The 10,281-nt window shown below is 50.9% G+C and overlaps 3 protein-coding genes across 3 annotated transcripts; all 3 read left to right on the forward strand.

Moving 5' to 3' along the window:
- Nucleotides 1–434: 434 nt before the first annotated feature.
- On the forward strand, nucleotides 435–3,857 carry EAH_00047280 (hypothetical protein, conserved; the record flags this gene model as incomplete). The annotated part of the gene is made up of 9 exons (XM_013391474.1): nucleotides 435–837; nucleotides 984–1,120; nucleotides 1,377–1,535; nucleotides 1,690–1,873; nucleotides 1,984–2,085; nucleotides 2,198–2,322; nucleotides 2,527–2,662; nucleotides 2,846–2,944; nucleotides 3,829–3,857. 9 exons carry the CDS (start codon nucleotides 435–437, stop codon nucleotides 3,855–3,857), a joined length of 1,374 nt encoding a protein of 457 aa, XP_013246928.1.
- A 2,267-nt stretch (nucleotides 3,858–6,124) lies between these two features.
- Nucleotides 6,125–6,733, forward strand: EAH_00047290 (hypothetical protein; the record flags this gene model as incomplete). Its single annotated transcript, XM_013391475.1, has 2 exons — nucleotides 6,125–6,232; nucleotides 6,623–6,733. 2 exons carry the CDS (start codon nucleotides 6,125–6,127, stop codon nucleotides 6,731–6,733), a joined length of 219 nt encoding a protein of 72 aa, XP_013246929.1.
- Nucleotides 6,734–8,233: 1,500 nt separating this feature from the next.
- EAH_00047300 (hypothetical protein, conserved) lies at nucleotides 8,234–9,553 on the forward strand (the record flags this gene model as incomplete). Its single annotated transcript, XM_013391476.1, has 1 exon — nucleotides 8,234–9,553. One exon carries the CDS (start codon nucleotides 8,234–8,236, stop codon nucleotides 9,551–9,553), a length of 1,320 nt encoding a protein of 439 aa, XP_013246930.1.
- Nucleotides 9,554–10,281: the final 728 nt, after the last annotated feature.

A 10,281-nucleotide genomic window follows, 5' to 3' on the forward strand; every position in this document is an offset into this window, starting at 1 on the left:
GCTGCTGCATTGTTGGTCGTAGTATCTGTGACCTTCCATCAAGTTGACTTAAGTTGCCTCCAGTGACGTACCGGCAACTCTGCGTCGAAAGTGTTGCCACGCGTATGTTTGGCGGCACTTCTCTGAACACAAGTTCATCATGCTTATGCATATCTCCCAAAATTTACATTTACGGCTGTTATACGCTTTGGGTTCACCTCTTCAGAAGAAGGGGGCTTGCCAAGCATTCGCAAAAGGGTGTTCTGAAAGAGCGAAAAAGGGACCTGCCTGTCTTCGGGATCGCAGCAAAAAATAATGAGTAAATTAGTGTTAGAGGAAGCGATGAAGGCACGTAGAATTTCCTTCTCACCGCGTCAGCATTCCCCCAAGTAAAGTTTAATTGGGTACCCGCCCGCTGGTAGCAGAAAAGTTACTCCACTTTGGTGCAACGTCGGATGTGTCTGCTTGTGAAGGACAACTCCGGCGAACTCAAATATGTCTCGGAAGGACCGCAAAGCGCTCCTGAAAGTGGGGTAGCAAATCCGGTTCATAACGAAGTAGTAAACCTCAGAGGAGATGCAGTAGTTCCTCCGGCTGAAGGGCACGGCACGACAGCGCCAGCCTCCCAGGACCTTTCCCCCTGTCTAACTTCAAATGCGGCTGGAAGTCCCCCTGCTCACCAGGAAAATGCCTCTCTTGTGATAGATTCTTCCAGCGAGTCCAAAAAACGGAGCGCCAACCCCAACCAAATCCGGAAGACTTTGAACATGACAGAGAGACGTGGGGGCACGCGAGCTCTCGTAGAGAAGACAAGGGAGGCATTTCTGCTGCAGATGGCGATTGATACTCGGAAGGCAGGTTAGTCTTGAGTAAAGGAGGTGCCGGTAAATTGAGTATTCTGGGCGTACAGAAGGTCGCACGAACAGGCTAAAGCGTTCTCACTTTGGCTCCCAGTTTTGCATCCATCTGAGGAGGCCGCATGTGCTCAAAGTGCGTTGAAACAGAAATACTGAAGCTGCACGACCGAGCAGCCGAAAAGTCAGAGGCCGTACGCAAAGCAGAAACCATGCTTACGAGGGATGCGCAGAAGTTTGACGAGTTCCTTCGAAGCAGTGATGCGGCTGCACACGAAGCCATTCGCGTGAGGTAGTGCATCTGCTTGCCGGACGGGCAATAGCTGCAGCGCACGCGCCTTGATCCGAAATAAATGCAGCAAGCGTACTCCTTAAGAGGAAACGCTTGCATGAGAATATAGGCGCAGGCTGCTTGTTTTAACTCACCACTACCTTCCTATGCATATGCAAATCAATGCATCGAAGTGCCCGGCTGCCCAAACTACTCCTTTTTGATGTATTAATTGGAACTGTTGTGCACACGTCTACTTCGTAAATGCGCAGAAAGCCGATGAGGCGGCGCGGGTTTCTCAAGAGAAAGCAACAGCTGTTCGGCAGCTCCGTCAGAAGCTTGACGCCACGAAGGCTCGAGCGGCATCTAATCGAGAAAAAGTTCAGGAGTACTCGAGATACAGAGCCTTCCTAACGCATATCACTCCCCAGGTACGTTTAGGGCAAGCGGTTTCCGTCCCACAGGTAGATACCTCCGTTGCTCTCCGTAGACGTAGGAGGTGAATTTCGACAACCAGCTAAGCCAAATTCAGCCAGGAGGCTCACATGGTCTATGCCGCGAGTCTCTGATCCTGAATCAATGTAGGACTGGCTCAAAGACCAAGAAGAGCTCTCCAAGGAGCGTGTACATCAGCAAAAGCAGCAATGGGTGCAGAGTCAACTACAGCAGCAGCAGCTGCAGTATGCCGCAGACCTAGAGGCCATTGATGAGGATCTCCGGGAAAAGCTTCAGGAATTGGAAAAGAAGAAATCACGTGGACTTAAAGCAAGTGCGACAGATGGATGTCTTCGCCTGCACAGCTACTGGGGGGAAAATGAACTGATCTTTACTAGCCCGAGGCACAACACGAGAACTTATTAGTGCCTTCGCCACCTGCAGGTGCTGGACCGCGAAAAGAATTAGAGGAAAGGGCCGAAAAGAAAAAACGGCAGTTGAGCAGAAAGCTCAAAACTGCAACAGAGTTCGAGAATCTGTTTGATGGTAAGCGAATCGTTGCGCTGAACGGGTAGTCGACTGAATTACCCACATATTTGTTAAACTAAACGGGCATATCCCAGTGTTTCGTGTTCGTGATGTTCCCCGTTGTGAACAGCGGAAAACATGGCATTATCTGCCCTTGACCTATACTTTAAAGATCCACAGGAGCCTCTTCGTCTCTTCAAAGAACTGGAGGAGGAAAACCTATTCTTGATCCAAAATGCACATGAAACTGTCACTGTGGGGCCGTCCCAGAGGCAGAAACGAAGTCCTTATCTAATGTTCTGCAAACGCTACAACAGACATATTCGTTGTTCCCATGGAAGGCGATGCCACAGCATGACCCAATATTCTCGAAATATTGGCAAGAAGTTCCTGTGGCTGCTTGATCACTTTTATATGTAGCTGCTTTAGGTTTCTTGCGCAGCATGGATGAATACGCAGGAGTTGGAAGCTATGGAAAAACGATTTGCCGACACTCGTGCTGAAATGGGGGCCCGACTGGAAGGCCTTGAAGCTGTTATTGCACAGCTGCAGCAACAGCTTCAACAGCAACGTGCCAAATGCACGCAGCATCGAGGTACGTAGCTTTAACCATGCACCGATGCTTGTGATCTCCCTTAGTTGCTTGCCCACTTCTTGAAGTAGAGCCGCTATTGAGGAAAGACTTGTTAACGCAATTCGTGCAACAGAACGTGCACCCCCTGGGGCCTGCACGGCCATTTGCATTGCAGCCTTGTCGCTTTTGTCGCTTGCGCTACAGAAGAACTGGCTTCCCAGGAACAAGAGTCTGACGCGTCTGCGGCCCTCCAAAAGTTGACGGTCCATGTGTCGGCAATACATGCAGCTTGCGGCTTTGAAAGTAAGTGGCTTTCTGTTCCCATGACGGCTTCGTCAACTTGCAGTGGATGGTCCTGCTGGCCCAACATGGGTTTGCAATGCTGATCTCCAGCACTTTACTTCCGCCGCTGTTCGCTTTCCAAACGTTTAGAAGGTTATGCAGGCATGCTGTGCTATGCGGACAGAAGAGGCGTCGGCTGACTGCCTACGCATGTTGGAGCAGATTGAAGCCCGACTTGACTCCCACCTTGCAACTCTTGCCAAGCACGAAGGCAAGAACCCAGTTTCTCCATCCAACAAATGCTGCCAGTGAATGCGTCCACGTAGCTTCTAAAAAAGGTGGCTTTCTAAGGAACATTTCCGGCACTGTGACTGTTTGGCACTCGCTGTAAAGGAGTGCGTTCACTCTACCTAGTGTAGTTGTACTTGGTGCACAGCGGAAAGCCCGGACCTGGTGCATCAATTGGAAAAAGCTAAAGAGAAGCAACGGCGCGAACGAGCGCGCCAAGAAAAGCTGAACCAGCAGCACCTGAAAAATGACGAAAGATTGCAGGCAAGCAAAACTTTAGCACGGGCAGCCACCTGGAGAGCTTGCAGTAGCGAATGAATATTTGCTAGTTTATAACGGTGAGATGTGACTGGGATGAACCGCAGCTGTCACTTCGTCAGTCCAGCGAAACTGCATCCAGGCGGCCCCGGCGGCCGGTTATGTTCCGCTCCAAGCCATTCCATAAGCAAGAAGAGGTTTGCCACCGGAACCCAAGTCCTCCCCTACATGCAGCCGCTTTCACTAGTACTTCATAGTTTGCGCACTTTCCCTATTGTGTAGAAAATCCCAAGTCTTCACTACTCACCCAATCGATGGGCTGTGCTTTTTTTCATTCTCACATGTACGCATTTTGACAGGCGAGCAGGAAGGAGACTGGGGAGTCTGAGGCAGCGCTTGATTACGAGCTTTACTTCCAGTAATATAGTAGTCACCGTGTACTTTTGACATAGTTTTGTGTGGCCTGCATTTTTTCCGGACCGCCACACTGAGGCGATCAGCATCCGGGCAGTTCCTTCTGCCGTTTGATTCATGCATGCTGTGCCGCTTTTTAGTGATGCGGTCAACGTGGGTGCGAAGAATAACCTACTGCGTAAAGGCGAAGAATAACCTATTGCGTAAAGGCGTCGATGCTCAACTCGTATCCTACCCTTCAAAGCAGATATGCATGTATTCATGAATTGTTGCGCCGAATCGGATGATGCCCCATACACAATACAGTAGGGCTGGAGTAGAAGAAAAAGCAGCTCCAGGAAAATGATTAGGTGCGTATACATTATTTTGTGTATAATTGCTGTCGTTGTAGATCCTAACTAAGCCATTCGAGACCAATTACTTCGGCGCTCTCGTGAAACATGCAGTATGAAACGCTTGGGAATAGGATGCGTGTCCTTGTTCTTATTTGCTACCATGCAACAGGGACTTCATCTATTGGATACGCGCAAACTGCAGAGAGCGAGGCAGTGGCCTTGCTATAGACGTGTTTCACCTTGTAGCCCGTACAGCTCGTCAACTGCATACGCGTGTCACGTGCTTGGTTGTTTTTCGCACGCCATCCAAGAGAACAATGCCTCCGGGGCATCCGTGGGCGTTGTGTGAACGTGGTCTTTCGATCTCGAGAGGGGCAAGCATGCCATATTTGCGTTGTGAACAGCCCCTCAATTTGGGATAGTTGAGTTCATCTTTGGAGAGTGCTCGACTACAACACCGTAGGCGTTATGCTATTATGCTTGTGTATGTACCCCAAACGCTCCCAAGAAGCTCTTCATACGGGCATGATTCGTTCTCAAGTACCGCGTGCAGCAGGCCGTGCTTGTGCTAGTCACGGACATCAGTCTTCTACACCATGGCAATGCAACGGAATTCGTAGTTCACGCGAACTTGCCTGTACAAAAACATTGCGAAGCCGGAGCATCCAGAATCACTCCCAATGCAGTGTTCTGCAACCCGATAAAGAGATATACACTTTTCTTGAGTATAGCTACAGTCGTGTGTCTCGTCTTGATGAGCGTCGTGCAGATACAATAAATAAACCACTGTGCAGGAACTCGAACAGTGTAGGCGATTGGCTTTATCGCGTAGATAGCTCACGCCACCAGGCATCGCCTTTGGTCCACATATCTTTAGGCTCATGCGCCAATGCGGAAAGAATTGCATATTCGAATTGCCTTCCGTACCTCCACCGACACTCAGTAATGCGGTTTGATACTATGGAGCCTCTGCGTGAAGAGAACCCGAAGGATGCAGCTACCCGCGGCAGATCCACTGTTCGCTTAGCCTGCACTGTTCCAGCTTTTTTTAACTCCTTAACGTGCAAGCACACAGATGTCGAGAGCTTTTTTCGGCAAAGCTGAAGAAGTAGCAGCATATGGCTCAATTAATTGGAAGAAAGGTGTCAGCACAATTAAGAGGAGCGCCCTGTGTCGGGTTGTGCACAAGCCGTCCAACGCCCCCATTGATTGCATGGGTCAAAACAGGTTGTCCGACTGGAAATTCCACTCTCGCCTTCCCCGTCAAACGAACTGGTGCAGTCAATGGGCTTGTGGCTGCCACTCCTATTCCTGCTGGGGGAAGTCTCCCTGCGACTGATGGTAACTGAAGTTGTGAGGTGGCATTTAACACCGGAGACAGCTGTACCTTTTCCACGGGTAAGGTTACGGCTGGAGCTGGTGGGCAGGCTAGTGCCACAGCTGGCGTAAGTTGTGCAGCACGAGCCGTATGTGCCAGAGTAGTTGGCTGAATTGTCGGAAATATGAACCGAGGCGCTGGCTCGCTTAAGACGTGGCCGGTAGAATCCATAGGTCGGTGCGGTGGAAGCCCTTCATGCCCTATGGATGGTGCAAGAGCGTATGCTCCTCCACACGGCCCGCAGTGGTCGTCAGCGGCACGCCACCAGGGGTGTTCGTTCATCGTCACACAGTCTGGGGGTGAAATAAAGGTAACCAGTGGGGGAGGCCTCCTCCCACGCCTCCGACCAGAACGCATACGGCGAGGCAGTGTTTTCAGCTTTGCATGGGCAACCCGTAAGTCCTCTGCAGCCTCGTCAAGCGTCCATTCGGCCATCCCCATTGTAACTTTGTCTCGGGGCTGCAAGAAATGGCAGTTGACCTGAAGGGGAACATTCGGAGACGCCGTCGCCAGAGGCATTCTTCAAAGATGTCCAAGTTCAAGACAATTTCAACGCAGGTGGCAGCGCAAAGCAGCGCGACTCTACGGCATCTTCGCTCTCCTCAAATGAACACAAACGTAATTGGAATACAAGAGGTACGTGCAGCTCATGAAGTGCTCAAATACAATATATTCGCTCTCCCTGCTCAAACTAGCACATATATAATCGGAATTCAAAAGTTCAGTGCAGCTCATATCTTGCTCTACCCTAGTGCCACATTACACGGGCTCCCCCAGTCTGCGTTTTCGCTTTGCTGCAGTCTTGGGTACTCAGCAGATCACAGGCCAAGCAAATCATATGGCAAAGACATTCCAATGAGCTTGCATCTCTTGTTTCACTGTAAACTGGATTGGGTTTTTTCTGCTTACTTGATGCAGTTTTCGCTGCGCCGCTAGAATGAAAGAAGCGGCGGCAAGGCACCTGGCAGGTGCATCGGGTGGTGGAGGCTCGGGTGAGCTTAAGTAATATTCGTATGTGAGTGCCAGGTCAATTACGCAAGCCTCATGTCTAATCTCAAGGTCCTCGAATATCTTTCTCGCTCTCGACATACGACGGGCCATTGGTGGATGCTTGTGACAGTGGCACCCGCAGCATAGTTTGCTGCAACACGAACGAATCTTTGCACATATCTTACCCCTATTCCGGATCCACTTGTGCCGGACTTTTTGCGCCTTCCGGAAGGAAGGAGCAACCGCTAAGTATGCGTCTATCGCCATGTGGTAGTGTCGGCACGCTGTGTTTACAAAGCTAAAGTCAACCCGGCACCTCCCTGCTGCCGTAAATGGAGCAAGCAGGCGCTCGATCAGCAAAAGGGGAGCTTCTAAGTGGTCAAGCCCCTTTAATAAAGCTATTCTTTCCTTCGCTAAACAGTCTCCAAAAGTCATAACTTCCTCTCTCATGCGGTGTGCTGTGGAGAGGAGCAGCGCCCGTCCAGAGTCACACATAATTAGCCTTGCAGCTGTTCCAAGGCCAAAGATTTCGCGACGCTGCCTGATCTGTACTATCTTTTGCCCTCTGCTTCGCTTCTTCCCGTCCTCATAAGGATAGTAATGTCCGTCTGCTCGAAAAAGTCGCAGGAGCCAATGTATTGAAAGCCTCCCCGTACGCCTGTTGTCACTGATTAATACATCATCGACTGGCAAATGGTGGGTGGGCAGTGGGGCAGCCCAAGCGTATTAACATTATGAGCAGCCGAAGACTGCGATTGGCGCTTCCTGAAGTTTCAGCATGGACGGATGAGTGATTGTGGCTTGCACGCCAGGACGAACAGCAAAATCCCTTTACAACCTGCTCGAACTGCCATATGTGCTGGCGCTGCTTACCGTAGTGCGAACGGTGTCGCCTTCGGCCACGTACGTGGAAGTGCCCTCTTCCTCCAGCACCCATTTTCCAGGAAAAGCGTTTCAGCAGAACGGCAAGAACGAGTAGGTCCTGGAATATATGTTCAGGTAGTGGGTGATGCAAAAACTTTCGGGTAAATATTCAAAAGAAGTGAAGCGGAACCACGTGGAGGCGCTTGCTAAATGGAAATCAGTTTGTCAGTGGTCACCAAATCAGCCACTGGAGAGGAAATCGAGACGCAGCTTGGAATTCACTCCATGGCAAACCCTCAACACTTAAAAGGTATTGGCGTGAAGCCTAAGTGGCTGGGATTTCAAGGCTTCCGCCTCGAATAATCCAGTGAACTTGTGGAAGTTCATGAGATGACTCTAAAGATCAACTACGCTCCCTGCCCGTTGTGAGGATACGCGCAGCTCCCCCGAAATTTGATTGTACATTTTGAAATGTTGCCTTTTCAGTAATGAATGAAGTGCCAAGACACAGGAAAGCCCTCTGAAGTTTAATTTTTTCGTGGAAATGGATGGCAGCAGTGAAATGCTAGGCTTGGGGCCCAGCGGCGGTGCGGGCCGTTGCTAGCGGCAGCTTTGCTAGATTAGCGCCTCACAAAAAGCACCTCCAAAATCCTAGAGTAGAATATGCCACAAAATTTACTTGTAGAGTGGTCAAATAGGATGTAGGCTGAGCATGAATGCCCTTCGAGCACAGTGGCTGCGGAGACTGAACGTGGTGCTCGGTGGACTCACAGTTCCAGCACAATGGGCCGTCACAGAACTCACGTAACGGAAACTGTTCAGGGGCCTCCGAGCTCACGCTCAGTCCTCGTAGTTGGAGCCCAGAGTGTTCTGGAAACAACGGCAGCACGCATCCGCAACGAGGTTGCTAGTCTCGATGGCGAGTTGCTCGAGGAGAAGCTCCTGCTCTTGCAGCAGCTTGACCACCTAGAAGCCACCTTGTCATTGCTCGAGAGGATACTACCTCCAGGGTCTGATAGAGATGTGAAGGTGCTGTCCCCTGAGGAATTATGCGAGGCCTGCCGGCACGTGAATATGGCCGTCCACACGATGCTGGCCCTCGCACCTAAGTTTCGAGAGGCGACAAGTCATCGCCTGGTCAAGCAACTTGGCTCTGGTACTACTAGCATATTTGATTGCTTCTCTCGCCGTCGCCCTCCTGTGGAACTCTCTCCAGAGAAACGCAAGAGCCGCATACGAGTGCAGCTTGACAAACTAGAGAAGCAGCATGAGGACTGTTTGTTGGATTTGCTGCTTTCTTTTGAGCACCTAGCAACAGCGGAGGTGATACCTCCGCCTGATGCACCACCCCGTTGTGCTGAAGGCAGCCGGTACGTGCTGTCGGGGCAAGCAAAACTCCACCAGTCGCATGCTATGGTTTGCCAGCTTCTCATAGAAGAAGACGACATGTTGCTTCCTATTCTTGAATGGCAGCTGGGCGCAGCTGCTTCAGACTTTGCGGTAGCTAGGGCAGTGCTTGATCGCCTTCCGAGACCACAAGTACGGCGTTTACGGACCAAAATTGAAAGTCATACACCACCACCAGCATCGGTGAACGTCCGGTGCGAGAGCACAGCAAAAATTGTCTCGTGTCCCGTTGCAAGAGAAGCAAGTGTGAGATTTGAGGAAACGCTTTTGAATTCCTCTTCGAGAGAGCCAACCAGCTCTGCGACTCATTCGCCTCCTACGGCACCAAAACGACGATGTGACCAGGGTCGAGGAGGCGGGTGCATGCCACGGGAGCCGTCTACTCCCAACTTTCCCGCTCGCAAATCTTACGAGTCTACTACTATGTACAGTGATTGCTCTCACGCCTGTGGGAACATTCGAGCGAACTCACCCAGTTGCAGTTCTCTTCCTAATCTGGGTGCGCTGGGTCCGTGCGACCTCTGCAACTCAGGCGCCCCCTTTACGCAGCTGCAAACTCCAGTCAGCGATCGGTATTCGTGCATGGCATCAGATGGCACAGAGCATTATGGTGGCCGCCTTAGCCCGTATGGTTCTAGAGTGGCGGACTACGCATCCTTTGGGTCGATGGTTGGCAGTGATTGCCGCCGTAGGTAAAAGGCTAAGTGTTTCGTTGCCTACGCTTCCACATGAGACAATACACGGTCTCTGGTCAAAAGGTTGGCGAGTCTTCTTGCCAAGGCACGGAAGCCAATGCAGTCGGTAGGGAAGCATTGCTGTGTCGTATTTTCGACTTTCCCGTCTCTTCATTCTCCGTAAGCTGCACTAAACACTAACACCTGCAGAAAAATTCCCTGTCCCCATTGTCTTGCTTTCCGCGGCTGTCTCTATTCTGCTTCTGCTGCCCACCCTTTGAGCTGGCACAGATACCAAAACGTAAATCTTCGCGATGAACTGCAAACTTTGTGGTGATGTTCGCTAGAGATCACTGCATCTTTTTATTGTCCACCGTTTTGATCGCAAATTAATCGTGGTAGCAAGCCACCCTGCTGTCTGGATGGAAGGATGCCGCTCGTGTCCTTTTGAGTGCACACTCGTTAGTGAGCCGTAATATAATGACAGGCATACGGCGTCCATCATATTTGCAGCAGCATACCACTTCAAAAGGAATGGAGAAGTTGACCCCTTAATTACTCCCACATCTCCCCCAAGCAATGCTTCGCTCAACTGCACGAACCGCATCCTAGGAAAGAAGCTGGATGCTCCAGACCCAATGAGGAGCGCAACCTTCATGTTGAAAGATGTTGGTCTGTTCGTCTACTGGCTTCCTCGGAGCCTCACCTCAGCTTGCAAGTCCTCTTCCGGATAGAGAACACTTCGCCTAT

Source organism: Eimeria acervulina, genomic scaffold (genome assembly GCF_000499425.1).
Source record: "Eimeria acervulina Houghton genomic scaffold, Eah_scaff721, whole genome shotgun sequence".
Lineage (NCBI taxonomy): Eukaryota > Apicomplexa > Conoidasida > Eucoccidiorida > Eimeriidae > Eimeria > Eimeria acervulina.